General features: G+C 36.3%; 1 protein-coding gene across 2 annotated transcripts in view; it reads left to right on the top strand.

Moving 5' to 3' along the window:
- Window positions 1-19,394, top strand: part of LOC112049569 (chitooligosaccharidolytic beta-N-acetylglucosaminidase) — a 34,519-nt gene that overhangs the window by 8,707 nt on the left and 6,418 nt on the right. For both annotated transcript variants that reach the window (XM_024087512.2, XM_052883595.1), the window contains exons 5-10: window positions 1,560-1,665; window positions 3,569-3,735; window positions 9,072-9,180; window positions 16,712-16,833; window positions 17,771-17,905; window positions 18,393-18,498. In XM_024087512.2, the coding sequence (XP_023943280.2) occupies window positions 1,560-1,665; window positions 3,569-3,735; window positions 9,072-9,180; window positions 16,712-16,833; window positions 17,771-17,905; window positions 18,393-18,498 (745 nt within the window). The remainder of the gene's footprint in view (window positions 1-1,559; window positions 1,666-3,568; window positions 3,736-9,071; window positions 9,181-16,711; window positions 16,834-17,770; window positions 17,906-18,392; window positions 18,499-19,394) is intronic.

The following is a 19,394-nucleotide window of genomic DNA, read 5'->3' as shown; positions in this document are numbered from 1 at the left end:
TATGACGTTCATAATACGTGCCAGTATCGTGAATCGCGGCAATTTTTCAAGAGTGAAACGAATTGTCGCCGTACCCATGCTATCTGAAAAACACTATATACAGGCCGTCCTGTAATTAATGGATAGTATGCAAATGGTAGATACACCACCTAATTATCTAAAACTAATTTGAATAGTTTTCCAAAAATCCCTAGGGTGATCAAGTTAAATTTTTTTTGGGTTTTTCAAGTTTTTCTTTGTACGAATAAAAAGAAATTCTTTGGAATTGGCATTTCTTTGGAAATTATCCGAAAAAAAATATACCTAACTTGGTCATCCTAAGGATTCTATATATATCATTTGCATATTATGCATTAATTACGGAACACCCTGTATATGACGCAATTGTGATAAATTGATAACGCATATTGTTTGTACACTTTAGATACTATGAAACTACTTCTTTGTACTTATTACTCCTTCTTTACATCTACATACACGTACTTACTTTTCTAACATCTTACTAGTTATTACTTTATTAGTAGCTTTATCTTTTTTAAGCGTCTTTGTATCACAGGATACATACCTATTTTAAATCTAATTTATTTCTTTAACATACCTGTTTTCATTTATATAGTTTTGCATCTTTTCTAATTATTCTTTCCTTCTTTTTCTAAGTTCAAAGATAGTCATAATTTAATTAATATATATTATATTCCCAGTAACTTATTTTGTCAAAATAATCAAAAATAGTCCAAAATAATTTTAATTTAAATTTTTTCAAAATAACGTAATAATAATATTACAATCTTCATCTCCTTTTCCTTATCTCACTTAAGTGTACCAACTCGAAAAAATACGTCGATCTCTTCCATTTGCTTCTATTTACCAACTTATCAATATTTGTCAACTTATCATCTACTCCTTTTTCATAGGTACATACATAATCTCTTTCACAGACTTCTCTCCTCTTGTGTATTTGACATTGACGGCCTCCCTGGCGCAGTGGTATGCGCGGTGGATTTACAAGACGGAGGTCCTGGGTTCGATCCCCGGCTGGGCCGATTGAGGTTTTCTAAATTGCTCCAGGTCTGGCTGGTGGGAGGCTTCGGCCGTGGCTAGTTACCACACCACCGACAAAGACGTACCGCCAAACGATCTAGCGTTCCGGTACTATGTCGTGTAGAAACTGAAAGGGGTGTGGATTTTCATCCTCCTCCTAACAAGTTAGCCTGCTTCCATCTTAGATTGCATCATCACTTACCATCAGGTGAGATTGTAGTCAAGGGCTAAGTTATACAGAATAAAAAAAAATGTCTATACCAAGTGATCCTTTTACTCTCAAACTTTTTCATCACTGACGCCAATTTCAGACTTCCCTTATACTTACTACGATATTTTATTTATATAACTTACCTATAGGTAGCTTATTGAGCAAGTTGAGCAATATTTAATGGTTATTTAGTCTGCATTGTTTCATTATTGATATTGTTATAACCTTTACATATTATCATTGATGTGATTCAATAAATACTTATAGGTACGTGGTTACTGTAATAAATAATTTATTATTTTTCTAGAGATTCAAAGGTCTGGTGGGATTGGCAGTTCCTTTAGGTCTGACACCCAAACAAACTGGCAAGGCAGTATACGTGTATCTAGTCAACGAAAACCCTGATGTCAAAGGTAAATTTACTTTTTAACCGACTTCCAAAAAGGAGGAGGTTCTACGTTCGGATGTATGTATGTTTTTTACAATCGATGTTGTTGTAATGATTGTTCAAGGAAACGAAACGTTAAAAAACCGAAAATCCTACTAATATTATAAACGCGAAACTTTGTATGGATGTTTGTTACTACTATGCCGGAACTACTGAACCAATTTAGCGGAAGTTTCGAATGGAAATAGATTTTACTGTGGATTAGCACATTTAATTCCGGAAGAATTCATGGTTCCCGTGAGATTTATGAAAAACTAAAATATTACGCGGACGAAGTCGTGGGCGTTTGCTAGTAGGTATTTATATAGAAAACAAATTAAAAAGAACATCTTTGTGTAATTTCCTTAACAGCACCTGTTATGGAAAACGACACAGTACCGAAACTAATTGTAAATAATAGAATAATACCGTAGAATTTTGCGTACGTAGGTGCTTTAGGTATATTAGGAAATGATTTATTTACTGAAAATAAATCTTTATTCTCATAACATGTACATCTTTAATCATGAAATAACCTGTAATAACACCAAAAACTCTACCACTGGCCATTTAAATCTAAATAAAATAAATAAAATAAATAAATATACTTAAACAATACACATCACTATCTAGTCCCAAAGTAAACATACAGAGTAGCTTGTGTTATGGGTGCTAAGATAGTTGATATTATAATATTAATATACAATTATATACTACATATAAATACTTATATAATGTATAAATACACACAGACACTGGAAAACACTCATGCTCATCACACAAATATTTTCCAGTTGTGGGAATCGAACCCACGGCCGTGGATGCAGAAAGCAGGGTCACTACCCACTGCGCCACGCGGCCGTAGTGCGCTACTAATATTACAAACGCGAAAGTTTGTATGGATGTTTGTTACTCTTTAACGCCGAAACTACTAAGCCGATTTGGCTGAAATTTAAAACGAAGAAAGATTATACCTACCTTAGATTAACACATAAGTAATCCCGAAAGAAACCTTGGTTCCTGCGAGATTTGCGAAAAACTGATTGTAATGATGGTATGAATTCTTTAACGCAAAAACTACTGACTGGGTTTTTTATTTATATACCTAAACTTTATTACACAAAAGAAAAAACAATGAACAAAGACAATAGAAGAAAACAGTGAACAAATATGTGCAAAAGGCGGTCTTATTCGTCGTCATCAACCCATATTCGGCTCACTGCTGAGCTCGAGTCTCCTCTCAGAATGAGAGTGATAAGGCCAATAGTCCACCACGCTGGCCCAATGCGGATTGGCAGACTTAACACACGCAGAGAATTAAGATAATTCTCTGGTATGCAGGTTTCCTCACGATGTTTTCCGTCACCGATTGAGACACGTGATATTTAATTTCTTAAAATGCACACAACTGAAAAGTTGGAGGTGCATGCCCCGGACAGGATTCGAACCCACACCCTCCGGAATCGGAGGCAGAGGTCATATCCACTGGGCTATCAAGGCGGTCTTATTGCTCATGGCAATATCTGACAATCTTTGGATAAAGGAATTAATGTAAAATGTGGATTTGGCTGTTATTTAGAAAAAATTGTGGAAACCATAATTTTACGTAGACGAAGTCGCGGGCACGAGGTAGTAGACTGATAAACATAGGCGTATATAGAATGGGATTCCGATTTATACATTTATGTTGAACGCCAAAATACAAAGTATACAAAGAAAAATCAATAGAACCAGTCAAATCGTTACAGAAGGCCAGCGTCCATAAATATTGTAAACGAAATTTCTATATTGAGTGTCGACTCTGCTCAGCGTCATGTCAGGGGCCAGGTCCACCCTAGGAAATAATCCTAGAAAAGCCAATGCTGATAAAGATGAATATCTGCCCATAGAGTTCACCCTGAGCGACACTGACGAGAGCTACAGTCTGCGAGTATCTCCGGAGTCCAACGAGAGGATCAACGCCACCATCTTCGCGAACAACTTCTTCGGCATCCGACACGGACTGGAGACTCTGTCGCAGCTCATTGTGTTTGATGACATCAAGAACCACTTACTGGTGAGCATGTTAACAATTTAATTCGTTCGTTAATTATTTAATGTTTTTTCATTTTTAAGAATATCTTCTATCAAATTGTTGTTCTACTTATGCCTATTTATTTTACAACTAGCTGAACCTCGCAGTTTCAACCGTAGTTCCCATACCTAATGGTAATACGACGATAAAATACATACACATAGATTTGACTCCTAAATGAACGACCGGTCGTCCATCGTATCCGTTACGTGACATGTAAGAAATATAAAGTAAACCCACTAAGGGCAATAGGCGAGCACAGTATTATGCTCCGCGCGATAGAAGAATATAAAGATTTTTTAAATAGCTCACAACGGTAGATTAAAACCGCACCCTGACTGTCGGCTTCTTCAACGCAGACGGGCTCACCGATAAAATACTCGCGGGCGGCGAATGGAGATACTGTATGCGCTGTGTTGAAGAATCTTTCAAAGCGTTCCAGTAGTTTTTTAGTTGCATATAAAAATACAAATCTTTCCGTTTCATAATATTGGCATACCTAGATATAATAACGTTTGACTGACTGACTTTGAGAAACATAAAAAACCTCGGTTTGAGGCGCCACATGTATTTTAACATACTGATAGAAGAAATTCCGTTTAGCAACATGAGGAGGCAATTTGATTCTCGATATGTGAATTCTAAATATGTGTGGTTATATTATTTTATTAAATTTCCCATTATAAGAGAATATTATTATATGTTATGGGCATTTACAGGTTCCTAAGAATAAAAGGTGTTTCTTTTTTTATCTTGTTGTTAATGTTCCAAACATTGAGATCATCTGAAATCGGTAGATTATATTAAATTCCAATTTATATTGTAGATTTTTTTTATTTTGCTTTAATTATGTTTATGTCGCATATTTGTTATTTAGTCTATTCTTAATAATGTTCAAAAAAAAAACTCCCTAAATGATTATACCTATGCATAATTGCATTTTAAATTAGCATAATCTTTTAAAACACGCTTTGTTTATTTTGTATTAATATCCGTTTTATTATCATGACCTTTATCTCTTCTAATTTATTTCTTTCTTTCTGATGTAAATCAGTGCATCTTTTTGAAGTGTTTTTTTTTTCTATTTTGATATCTGAGCAATAAATTTCGAATGTCCTTTGTCGACCTATTATTATATCATTCGACATTTAGCTTGTATCATTTTAAAAGGAATAGAAATTATGCTAATTGAATCGTGTAACATATTCTTATCATGGTATTTTTATTGGGTTTACTTCATACAGATTATGTTACAAAATTAAGTAAACCAAATGTTGATAATGATTCATAAACTTTTCTTAAAATATATTGACCACAATATTTTCTGTAACCCAATGACAATATTTTACAAAGTATAAAACATTTTTGGGTTTCACTTCACACGAATCCAATTATTATATTTTATCCTTAGCTTTTGAACGCCTTTTCCTTAAATTACAAATGTCCTTAGGCCTGTCTCGTTCAGATACTGTTAAGTTTCACTTTAACCTTTACATATCCATACCAGGTTCTACTTTGTTGTTGGAATATAGTATCTACATCATTTTCCTTGAATATTAACGCCGAACGCGGTTAATATCTCTGTTTCTGTATTGATCATTATAATTTACACATTAATATGTATTACCTAGTATATCTCGGTAAGATTATTACGGTAAAAAAATAAATATCTTATAATATAAAAATTAGTCGTTAAATCTGTTGCTTAGCGAAAATCTCGAGAACGGCTGAACCTATTTCGTTAATTTTTTTTTTTAGAATACTTGAAGTACGAGGATGGTTCCTACGGAGTTTTTTTAGGGTAGGGTAGGGTACGCTTAGGGTAGGGGTAGGGGTAGGGTAGGAGTAGGATAGGAGTAGGGTAGGGATAGTGAAGTGTATAAATGTCAAAGCGAAGCTTGACTGGGTCCGTTAGTATAATATAATTATTACTATCATAAACACCTATAAAATCTTATAGGGGGCAACTGAATTGGTACATATACCAATAAATCATTCGAATTTAACCTCTATTTGTTTGAGAATTTGACACTCAGTGGGTAAATGATCCCCTGGGGGTGCCTCTACAACGTCTATGAATTTCACTGATAGATGTATTCAATTGTCCCCTACCTGTCAGCTACTTGTATTAATGGATGCAAATGTTAGAACGTTTTCGTATTTGTCAATAGAGAAACTCAATAGGATCAATTCATCGTATTATTTTAAGGCACAATTATTATTTACTAGTGGACGCCCGCGACTTCGTCCGCGTGAAGGTAGATGTAAACTTTTAACTACCCCTACCCTACCCCTACCCTGCCCTATCCTACTCCTTCCCTACCCTACCCTACCCTTCCCCTACCCTACCCATTAAGGCTGCACACGCGACGGAAGCTTCTCCCGTTTTCCCAACGTTTCCCTTCACTGCTCTGTTTCTATTGATCGTAACGTGATGAAAAGTATACTATAACCTGCGCAGGAGTATGAAAAATAATTGTACCAAGTTTCGTTAAAATCCGTCGAGTAGTTTTTGTTTCAATAACGAACATACCACGCGGCGAAACCTTAAAAAATGTAGTAACTTCTCCCGTTTTCCCAACATTTCCCTTCACTGCTCTGCTCCTATTGATCGTAGCGTGATGAAAAGTATACTATAACCTGCCCAGGAGTATGAAGAATAATTGTACCAAGTTTCGCTAAAATCCGTCGAGTAGTTTTTGTTTCTATAGAGAACATACAGACAGACAGACAGACAGACAGACAAAAATTTTACTGATTGCATTTTTGGCATCAGTATCGACCACTAATCCCCCCCTGATAGTTATTTTGGAAATATGTTTCATGTACAGAATTGACCTCTCTACAGATTTATTATAAGTAAGATTAGGTACCTATAGGAAATATTTTATTGCCATTTTCTTCTCAGCAGAACCTGCCTTCCGAAGCGGTGATAGTCTTTACAAATAACTTGATGTTACAAAAGTGCATGTAATAAATGAATCAAGATTTTGATTTTATGATACAAATATGGATATTTCAGCTTTGTAGACAACAACAAATATGGATAAGATATCATTTGTTATCTATTTTTATCGCAAACCGATTTCAAGAACAAATCATGTCCTTTAAACATTTCGAAACCGGTTCGCGACCGTTGACTCCTCGCCTATTTGCATAACCACTTCCAGTTATGGGGGAGATCATATCGTGACATTTTTATTGTTTTCTAAAGCCTTGGACACACTGATGCGTTTGTACTTCTTTAATCTCAAGTCAAAAGTTAATCCAAGCCTAGGAGAAAGAAAAATATAAATAAAAATAATATAGGATAATATAATAATAGGTAAATTAAAACATTATCTTCGAGGTTAATTCCTCAACTCTACCAGGGGCAGCTGAAAAATGTTTACCTTTTAAAAAGTCAAGTCTGTTTGTATTTTCAAACACATTTATGCGATGAACAAAAAAATACAAGTACCTACCTATCCGCTATGATAGGTAAAAATGCATTAAAAATAATCAAAGGCTAAAAAGTAGGGCACCAACCGCCTGGTTATTTCGATGTTATTTTTGTGCGCGTAATCTTTTGTCGTTGAACATTGTTATTAATCAAAGTGCTTACTTACTTAGATTAGATACCATTAAATATAAGTATTTATGCGTACCTATAGTACGCGCCAAATATCTAGTCCTCTCTGAACATGAAGCGTATGGCTGCGCAACGCATAATTAACTTGAAACCCATAAAAAAGGCAGCTATTTAGGAATCAAAACGTCACTTTGACAAAGTCGATTCGAGTATGAATATGCATTCGACTTGAAAAAATCAACTCGAATGCATATTAGTCATTGCTCAAAGATCATCAATTTTATGATCATGCAAATAAGGTCAAAGCCTAATGGTAATTATAAAATATTGATGTCGCATTCAAATGTCAAGATGAAGAACCTTTTTATTTGTAAGCTGATTTAAATAGAATCACAATGACGATCTGATTCATCGGTCATATAGATATTAACATAGCCACCTTATAAGTTAAAGGCGTGCTAAATTTATGTAAATTACATTTGAGCGTAAAGGTTTGATGAAAAAACACATTATTTAGATAAATGTATAAAAGGAGTCACGTAAATTGATCGCTGAAACTAATTGTGGTGTATGAATACGATATAAAAACTTGTGCTCACTACCACACAGTGGTAATAAAGACATAGATGCAAAGACATGTGTACTATGTGTATGTGTATGTACTCATGGCCTCATTACCTTTAATGAAGAAAGAATTATCGATTTTTTATTATCTGTACGTAGGCTGGTTATAAATATAAACCTTGTGTCTACTACAACGTTGAGGAATTAGGGGGAGCTTTCGGACTGTGGGAAGGAGCGGTTGAAGAATGTTACTAGGTATAATAACAATAATAATACTTAGATGTCTGGAAAAAAAATTATTTTCTAATCAAAATATTATATGAAACATGATAGGTACATGAAAGCAGCCAGCGCTATTTTTATTTGACGCGACTTACATGAACTAACATGAAATGAAACAGTTTTAGAAGTTTTTTAACCTCTGATAAAAAGATAAAGAACAATTTTATGTAAATAAAACTTAACGTGAAAGGGGTTCAATGTTTATAATATGGTCGGTGACCAGCCGCCATTTAGCTGTTTTTTTTTTCGAAAATATTGCGACATATTGAATCCTTTTTAGATCATCCACATATTGTACTCTACTATAAGTACTCTATCGACATAATGTGAGCCTGTTAAGATGTATAACTGTTATTTAAGCAACAGTAAAAAAAAAACAGCTGGTTAGTAACTATTTTTGATGATCTCCCCTCCTCAAAACATGTATCATTAACGAGGTCATCACAAATTGTTACTAACCAGCTGTTTTTTTACTGTTACAAATTCCTACATTCTCAAATGTTCATTACTTAGTAGGTAACCCTAGCGCTAACTACTAGAATCAAGAATTTTCGTAAATATAAAAGTTGAGCGTGTCATCAAGATGAAGCTACTTATGCCTACTTTAGTATTTTAGTCGAGTACAAACGATTTTTGGGCTGTAAATCCAAAAATAGTTCGTACTCGACTAAAATACTAAATTAGTCCGAACTAAGCCTTACGGAAAACTAACTTGATATTAATCAATGTTAAAAATGCTCCCCGGATCCTGCACTACAAAATCTTCGAAGCCTTTTTCGAAATTAAGCAAATTACATTTTACAATTATTAAAAATAATATTCTAGCTCTTCAATCACAATAATTTAAAGGAGATTTATACTAGACATCATCGGTACTGATACTAGTTACTTAATGTTTCAGATAGCGAGAGATGTCACCATAGATGACAAGCCTGCCTACCCTTACAGGGGTATCCTGCTGGACACTGCCAGGAATTACTACTCCCTTGAGTCTATTATGGCTACCATTGGTAATATACTAGTACAATTAAACTATACTTAATTTTATTTTTAATATTGTGGACCCCCGCAACTTCGTTGGAAATCTTTTATTTTATTTTAAAGGTCATGGTTCCAGCCATTCAGCCATTTTGGCCCAGCACGTTACAAAAAAAAATTACAAAAAATAATTAGAAGTCACAGTTGTAAATATTTTTTTGAAATGCGTGTTTTTTGTTGAAATAGCATTTGTTAGAGTATTTGTAAGGGATTTGTTATAGTGACGTCATGAAACAGTTGAAATATAGATAATCATGGCCGACAGGCGTTTTGGCTCGTAATGTCAAAATAATATTTATAAATTGAAATTTTTATGTAATCACGTCTCAGAAAAAAATATGATTTTTTTTACAATCTAGTAAAACTATAATGAGCAATTTAAGACCATTTTAAAAAAGTAAAGTATCAAGTAGAGTAATAAAACTGCCCGCCTAGCTAAGTGGCACGTCGATTCTGTGTGTCGACTTTCTAATTTTCGAAGCGTTTGCGATCGTAGAAAGACGTTGACGGCCTCTGTGGCGCAGTGGTATGCGCGGTGGATTTACAAAACGGAGGTCCTGGGTTCGATCCCCGGCTGGGCAGACTGAGATTTTCTTAATTTGTCCAGGTCTGGCTGGTGTGAAGGCTTCGGCCGTGGCTAGTTACCACCCTACCGGCAAAGACGTACCGCCAAGCGATTTAGCATTCCGGTACGATGCCGTGTAGAAACCGAAAGGGGTGTGGATTTTCATCCTCCTCCTAAGTCCTAACAATTTAGTCCGCTTCCATCTTAGACTGCATCGTCACCTACCATCAGGTGAGATTGTAGTCAAGGGCTAACTTTTAAAGAATATAAAAAAAAGAGAATCGACGTGCTATTTGGTTACATGGGCTGATATTATTATTTTCGTCATTGGCCTCAGCAATGTAAGAAAAAATGTCTGTCCCCTTTTCCCGTTTCCACCACATTGTTCATTGTTGCTCGGGTCTTCTATACTACAGCCTTTCTTGATGAATACTGTTTACCAATAAAGAAATTGAACATGAAGGTAGAAAACGCATCTCATTTCATAACTTATTTATTTTAAATTATGTATGGTTTGTTTATAAAATGTTATTCAAAATTTATTAACCATATTTAATTGTTCTAAGCTTATTAATCAAATTTATTTTCATTAATTTTAGAACAAGTTAATTAAAATTATTATTAGGTGTGAAATGACTAGTGATTTGTACCCTCATTTTTAATTTGTTTGTTGGTAAACAGTATTGCTCAAGAACTACTGAGTGTAGGTAATGTGTTTTCCTCGTACAATAGAGCTCTTCCATCAATTCAAAAATGTTCGTCGCAATCTGCAACACAAATTGACAATATATGCCAAGAGTTCTTTTTGTATGGCAATAAAAATATATAATAAACTTCCTAACAGTCTAAAAGAGAAGCCCTGGTCAATATTTAAATGTAAAATTTATAATTTATTACTAAAAAAAGCTATTATGACATTCAAGATTATTTTATGGACATGGACATTTTGTAACTTATTATTTTGTAATTCTGACATTGTATTATTTTAGTTTTATTTTTTCGTTCAAATGTATTTAATTATTTAAGATAATTCATACACCAGTTATGGTAAAATGTATAAAGGCTCAATTCTATAAATGTACCATCATGTTAAACCTACATTTAGGTGTTCGAGCCTTCAGCTTGATCCACTTACGAGATTACCCTCCAAATTTTGCCCGTTTGCAGTGTTCCTACCCTACATTTCATTGGGTAAATGAGGTTGTGACATAACATCACGCCGTCATCCGCCGGCATGTCGCTTGACAGTTGTCAATGTCAATCAGTACGTCTTCAAATTTTGTTAAGTGAGCAGTGTTAAATGTGAATATTAATAAATAGTGATAGTGCACAGTGAAATTTGTTGGAGAATATTTTTGTCAACAGTCTAGTTAGATGAGAGATTATTCTCAATTCTAAGCGAATACCCGCTCTCCGGACGGTAGACTCGCTGGATAGACCTAGTTACCAAATGAAGACAGTAACGAAAAAATCGTAGCCATCTTGTACGACCGATGTGTATTGTTCGCTGTCGAGTGTCCACGTGACTCTCTACAAGCTTTTTCATCTTAGCGAATGCCCGCTCTTCGGACGGCAGACTTGCTATGTAGATCTATACTGAATGAGAGTTTTTCTCTTTTTCATCTTAGCGAATGCCCGCTCTTCGGACGGCAAACTCGCTGTATAGTCCTACTGAATGATGAGCAGATGACGTCCCACCTGGGACGTCGTCTGAGACGTCGGCTGCTCAGACTACGGCTGAGACGTCGGCCGAGATGTCGGCTGCGCAGACGTCAGCTGAGACGTCGGCTGCTCAGACGTCGGCTGCTCAGACGTCGGCTGAGACGTCGGCCGAGATGTCGGTTGCGCAGACGTCAGCTGAGACGTCGGCTGCTCAAACGTCGGCTGAGACGTCAGCCGAGATGTCGGCTGAGACGTCGGGTGAGACGTCGGCTGATCAGACGTCGGCTGAGACGTCGGCTGCTCAGACGTCGGCTGTGACGTCGGCTGTACAGACGTCGGCTGAGACGTCGGGTGTACAGACGTCGGCTGAGACGTCGGCTGTACAGACGTCGGCTGAGACGTCGGCTGTGCAGACGTCGGCCGCACAGACGTCGGCTGCTCAGACGTTGGCTGAGGTGTCGTTTAATGGGATTTCATCTGAGATGTCGGCTGATTTGCTGATTAAGACGTTGTCTAAAATATCGGCTGACGCGTCGTCTGGGATGTTGACCAACGCGTCGCCTGGAATGTCGGCTGCACGGCTGATTCGCTAACTGAGACGTCATCTGAGTTGTCCGTCGATGCTTTGGCTGAGACGGCCGGCGTTTACGATGCCTATTTGTCAGCTATTTGCTATTTGCTTGTCCTTTAAGTGACCTCTGACAGCTGCCCTGTCGGCTGCGCGCCTGAAGTCTAAGGCGCGTATTTGGGTACTCTTCAATTACCAGGGTCCCTGAACGTCAGTAATCAGCTTAATGACGATCTTTATAGATCATGGAATACATAACGTATGTAAACTCAAGTTGATTGGGAGTCTTTAAGAAAGTTATAAATGCTTGATGAATTTTTATTATAAATATTGAAGCTCCTTGGTAACACATCAAACCTGGATGTGTTCGAAGAAAAGATTTCAGTGGAATATGAAAATTACGCGTTTACTGCGTTTCACTATACATACTCTCCATCTACCGCATGTTTATAGTGTCTAAAGCTCGCATGGGCTTAGAGAACGCAAAAGCATACTTATCATTTGAAGCTAACATAATTATTTAACTACTGCTGTGAGTCCTGATTTATTTCCTACTTTCAACAATGAAACAAATGTTTCTGATCGATGCATACGATAATAGATTCTTTAAAACGGATGCTCTTTGTCCTTACTGCCCTTCCTCTATTTTGAGAGGCTTTGTATATTTTAAGAGATCCAGTTGATGGCCTTCCTTATGGACGAAGTTGCCTCGTCTTGACTGTATTGGAAGAAAAATTTACTTTGCACAGAAAGTTTATTGGAGCAACGTAATAAAATCTTAGAACCAAGCATCATACAATGTTATTAGAGTATATAAATACTGAATGTTGTTGTATTGCTCCCGTTCAGTTAGAAGATTATCTTAGCAAGACCAGGAAACTAATCTTTTTATTTTGATAAATACTTTATCTTAAAGCAAAATGGGACATGCAGTAAAAATTCCTAGCCAAGCAAGGAATATTCGCGAATATTCGCGAAGCTTCTGGGAATGATATCCCAGAAGTTTCGCGAATATTCGAATATACAACAACAGTCCAGTCTTTACTTGACTGAAGATAATACTAAATAGTGCATTAGCAAAGATGACCCCGCGTTCACAGACAATCACTTCATAATGCAGTGACAGTGACAGTAAATGTTGCACTTCAGATACTCGTGATACATGACTGCACTTTAGATACAAAAAGGGTGGAAATCATACAATGCCTGAGACCTATATATAAAGCCTCAAATAAGAGATTCCACAATCTTTTCCAATGTATTTCACTGTACAACACCCATTTAGCCACCGAAAGTCAACTGGCTTTATCATATTAAAATGCAAGATGTAATAAATAAATATTTTCCGGTATGGGTTAGTCATTATTGGCTAGATACTTGGCTCACACATAAAGGCTCGGGTTCGATTCCCGGTACCAGACCCAATTAAAACAGGTCACTCCATAGAAGCTCTGGCTCGAGAAAATGTCCACGAACTAAATATGAGAAGGAAAAATAAATAAATTATATTTGAAGTCAGAAAAGATCTTAGTGCTCAAAATATTCATGCACTTAATTAAGTGTGCCTGGATCTATTCAATTCAATTCTTCTTTATGGCTTGTGCCTGGATCTAAAATTACACTTTGTTTGCATTTCTTCTCTAAGTTTGTCAATCTGTCATATATGATAGATTTAAAATTAATCTATAGAATTTTTTTCATATAATACATATATTGTGGGGAAATTAAGAGAGTTAGGAACGAATAAATATTTCCTTCTCCTTCAAGGGGAAAATATGGCCGTATTAATTAATTACTGTTGCCCACAAAAGCTTATTTGATTTGCCGATACAATCATTCCGTCGCTTTATATATCTTGAATGTACAGGCAAAGGTATCATAAGCCACATCTTTTCCTGCCTCATAGACGGTTTCTGTTCTTAAACTTTTGAAAAATGTCTACTTTGTAGAATGATAACTCTGTATAGATTTGTGAATGGATATATATTTAGCTAAGTAATTCAGATTTCATCCTACTTATACTTAGTTACTTAACTTATAGATAATATTCTTTTTACCAACGATTCAAGCATACTGCCTCTATTCATCATATAGGTGGTAGATACAGCTACTATTGGGTGCCAATATTGGGTGGTATCTATATAAACTATCGAAAATTCAATCTCATGTCAACACAAATAGGAAAATCGCCTGTATGTCACCAAAGACAGTACAAAAGAACAGTCAAGAAATGCTACTTACTCATAAAGAAATTTCGCTGGTGGGCATGGTGGCTTGCAACTGTTATAGCATTGTATAATATTTATAAATTATGCATGCTCCTCGCCTCATTCAGTATACATTATACAATATATCTGCATACGTATTAGAGAAGACCATCTACTTGAAATTTTATAACATCAGATGCAGTAGGATTCAGTAGAGAACTATAAGAAACTTAATATTCATAAACAGTTTCTAAAATGAACGGCAACATGTTTGACACAAGCTTAAAGAGATATTATGGATTGTATTGGATTTTCTATGAGAGAGTGAGAAAGGACCTTAGATAGAAAAAACTGTATGCAATATTTCAAGAAGATAACAAATATATAAATCTATACCTCTTTGCATTAAGCAGTAAATTCTAGATTTAGCTAACCATTTTCAAATATACCTAAGCCAGGTACTTTTCTGGGATTATAGACGGGTCTATACCGATTATTAGAATTGCTAGATTAAATTCTAAAGTTACGAAGCTCTTCAGACAACATTCAAGGTGATAGAAAAACCAGAAGTAGACTTGTTTACCAGTACAAGGGCAGTGATCTAACCAATCTAAAATATGATTGCTTTTCTAGTATTGCCCATTCGTCGACGTCTTCAGCAAAGACTTAAACTTACTTACTAAAGGCTGTGGTGGCCCTAGCTTATTTCCATCTTCAACGCTAGTACCTTCAATTCGAGACATCTTAATCACTGCTTGAGAACCTATCTTCTGGTAGCTCCAGATAGGAGAGAAAGTTTATGATATTCCTCTTCTCCAGGTCTCCATTGTACCAGAGAACCAAGAGCCAACCATTTACAATTAACAATCTAACATTTCTTTCGCGAGTACCAACAGGTCACATTCAGTAACATATTGTATGTGCTTGCTGTACTACTAAGGTCCTTGGCAACAGAGGACAGAATATTTTAGAAACAGCTAGGCGTAAATTCACAATTAATACGTGTAATCAAGCCTGGATATGTTGGAATGGGTTAACAGTTAGATCCTACTTCGGTAGGACTTCATTTTAGCAAATACTTAATAAATAAATCAGAACTCGTACTCAGAACTAATGATCTTTAGAAATCCTTAGTCAAATAGGTTTATAAACCCAAAAATTATCGAGTAGATAATTACCTAGGTACTTGATCAACCTAAAGTTAGACTAGCATTGAAACCAATTTTAAAACCAAAACCTCTAACATGGTTGGTCACCTATGAGTCAAAGTCAAGTCAAAGTTAAATACTCAACTGATATCTAATTTTAAGTAGCATGTCATGACTCCTTGTCTTTATCTTGAGTGGAGAGTTCATGTTTTGACTATACACAGTACGGTTCTGACAAAATACAGATCAAACATTGGTTTGGTTAACTTTATGTAGTCAGAGGGTATATGTATCTATTAGTACAAACAGATATTACAAATTTGTTATATTTGGGTAAAGAAATTATTGGACATGTCAATGAATCTCGTTTGTTTATTATGTCTAGCAGAAGACAAAGATTAAAGTAGCTGCTCGCAGTCATTTCGGTATAACTGCGAAGCTTATTGAAATTAGCACGTTTTCAGCTTTCTCAGATAATTTTAAAAGCATAGCATAGGATTTAAAGTAGGTAGTCAATATATCTACGCTGTCTTGAAGAAGTTCCTCAGATGTTTTGAGGTTTACTTTACTACTTTACAGCATTAAGTGCAGCATATTTACACCAATTTAAATGAATATATGGGTTGTATAGGTTTTGTTTTTACCATTAAATAAAATATCAATTAATAAAAATATGTGTGTTACTTTTGGGTGAAATCTACATTAATAACTGTGATTAATTAAATGACAATAATTTTAATATCAATTAAATTTGATATCTAGTTAATTACTTCAGAGATGAGAAAAATATTTTGTCTCTATGATAATCACTGATAATATACTGATTTATATACTGATAATTTAAACGTCGTTGATCATTAATTTACATGTATAATGATTATCATTTCTTTTACTATCATAAAAAATGGCACAGTACGCCTTGCCATCGCCGGCAGAATATAAACACATCTCGTAAGTGGATCAAGCTGAAGGCTCGAACACCTAAATATAACCGTTTTCCCCCCAAAGGGCAGAAAACGATTATTTAGGTTTCAGCCGAAGCTTGATCCACTAAAATTTCTTGCCTTGCCGGCTTACGAGAGTACTGATTGACATTGACAACTGTCAAGCGACATGCCGGCGGATGACGGCGTGATGTTATGTCACAACCTCATTTACCCAATGAAATGTAGGGTAGGAACACTGCAAACGGGCAAAATTTGGAGGGTAATCTCGTAAGTGGATCAAGCTTCGGCTGAAACCTAAATAATCGTTTTCTGCCCTTTGGGGGGAAAACGGTTATATTTTCATGAATAAAATATCATTCATTCATTCATTCCTTCATTCATTCATTCATTCAAACATACGTTACAGATGCAATGGCCGCGGTGAAGTTGAACACATTCCACTGGCACATCACGGACAGCCAGAGCTTCCCCTTCCAGTCGACGAAGAGGCCGGATCTGACCAAATATGGCGCTTACAGCCCTGCCAAGGTCAGTATTGTGACCCCGCACCAGGGGCGTAGCTACGCCGTATCGATGACACTGGGCCCCCTGACTACGGAGACCCCTTACGTGCGAAAGCAAAAGTTAGTAAAATGCAGGTAATCCACAATCTCTTTTTTTCCATACTTGTTTTCTTGTTATGACCCAATAGTTGAAAACATCCTACATAGGTTAAGACACTGTCGTATTTCTTTTAAGCGAGCATTTTTGTTTCTTTTGTGAGAAATCTTTGCCTTTCATTTGAACCCCCACAACTAATTTTAATACTGGGGCTCTCTAAGGCACGCTACGTCACTCTACAAAAATTCATCAAATAATTTACCCTCATCTCATCTTCTTTCATTAATTACCAAACCATATTCAGCTCATTGTTGAGCAAGTCTCCCTCTCTGAATGACAGGGGTTAGGCTAATAGTCCACTATGTTAATTGCCAATGCAGACTGGCAAATTACACACACGAAGAGAATTAAGAAAATCAATCAAAGACATTTTTTCTTCACCGTTTGAAAGACGTAATATTTAATTTCTTATAGTAGGTACGGTACACATGTGGTGAGCCAAGGAATTCACTTTTCATGAGACTGGCTGTCTCATCGCGAGTTTTGAATTTAGAACACAGAAGTGGATCGGGCCGGCCATTACTTATTAAGTTCTCTTGGGAGAGAGAGAACAGTCTGAATTATAATTTCACCGTCTCCATTACTTATGTACTATTAATTAGTGGTATATTATAACCTAAGGGCGTCTTAGTCCCAAGTAAAAGTATTAAAGCAAGCATTAAGACTATCGCTAAACACATAATTGAAACGTTGGAGGTGCCTCTAACTGGATTCGTACCTACGCCTTCCGAATCGAAGGCAAAGGTCATATCCACTGGGATATCACGTCTCTATATATGCATAATGTACTTATGTTGTCCCCCAGATCTACACAAAGGACAACATCCGCGCGGTGGTGGACTACGCTCTGGAGAGAGGGATCCGAGTGCTGCCGGAGTTCGACGCGCCCGCGCACGTCGGCGAGGGCTGGCAGGACACCAACCTCACTGTGTGCTTCAATGTAAGTGCTTATGTCATTTTATTGAAGTAAAACTTTTACAGATGTAACGTCACGCCGGTATGCAACGGAAGTGTCGAAAAAGAGAGAGAGCGATCGAGACCGATTAAGAGAGAGTAAGACAGATCGAACGTAGCATGAAGCAACTAGCCGTGAAGTGAGAGTAGGGAGCAAGCAAGTGAGAAAGACTGAGAGAAAAAGTGAGACAGAGCGAACGTCGTATCACGCACAGTGCTATGGAGTGAGCTATAGTGAGGTGGGAGAGAGCTATAGTGAGAAAGATTGAACGAGAGAGAGAAATCGCGCAATGTAAATATTAAAGAAATAAATTGAAAAAATTTAATTTATAATTTACATTAATTTTCAACACTTTTTATATTTTAATGACAATTTTACCCTCATGCGCCTAAAGAAGTTTCACTTCAAAAAAGGATTCTATAATAGGACTTGGCTTTTTGACGCATAATCTATAACTGATTGTTATTATCAGGCTCAGCCGTGGCAGTCGTTCTGTGTGGAGCCTCCTTGCGGTCAACTCAACCCCGTCAGAGACGAGCTGTACGAATACCTGGAGGACATCTATTCCGACATGGCAGGTATGTGTATCAGGAATTGGAATAACTATCTGGGAAAATGCCACTAGCCCAGGGCTTGAAGGGACCCCTAGCCGAGTGGTCATGCTCAACTACGAATCTAAAATAATTATAATCTATCATTGCAAAAAATTACAACTTTACTTGATTTCGTCACGGATTCCAAATCCGGTATTCCGGTATTTACACTCGTCGACGAACTTTTCGCCTATAACGAACGTCCCAGAGCTGTAACTTTACAACATGTATACACCTAAAGTCCTTTTCATGAAAGAAGTCCCCTAGACGCGGAGCTATATTGTCTTAATGGCTCTCATTGTTATTTGGTAATGGCGGTCCTATAGTCGTTTGTGCAAGGCGCTGTCAATTTTACTTCAGGTTTTTGTCGCGGTACTTCTTTCATGAAAAGGACACTATTATACATTGCAGGTAAATCTAATTCGTCTGATGTCAGCGACGAGAAGAGAAAGAGACATATTGTTGATTTATTTATTTATTTATTTATTTAATATCAAGCAATACCATACATTACATTATACAATATAATAATAATAATTACAAGTTACATTTTATTACATAATGCAAGTTATGGATACCCAGTTTGGGCGTAGCCTTTTGTCGAGTGAGTGATAGGGAGACCGATTTTATTTTTTGTTTTTATTTGTCATTCAAGTAGTCATTCACCGTGTAATAGCACTATTACACTATTACACATTATTAGTATTGTTGATTGCTCTCTCTTTTGTTGCAATGGGAACAGAGAGAGAGACAGAGCGATATCTTAATCTTTTTTTTTATTGTTACCTCTATAACGTAATAGCGGATGCCATTAAACTTCTTTAATCCGTATCGCTAAATCCGTTTTTTGCGGAGGGTTACTAACTTTATACTACTTCCTT

Source organism: Bicyclus anynana, chromosome 9, assembly GCF_947172395.1.
Source record: "Bicyclus anynana chromosome 9, ilBicAnyn1.1, whole genome shotgun sequence".
Taxonomy (NCBI): Eukaryota; Metazoa; Arthropoda; class Insecta; order Lepidoptera; family Nymphalidae; genus Bicyclus; species Bicyclus anynana.
The sequence above is the reverse complement of the archived record's forward strand: the minus strand, read 5'-3'. Positions and strand labels throughout refer to the sequence as shown.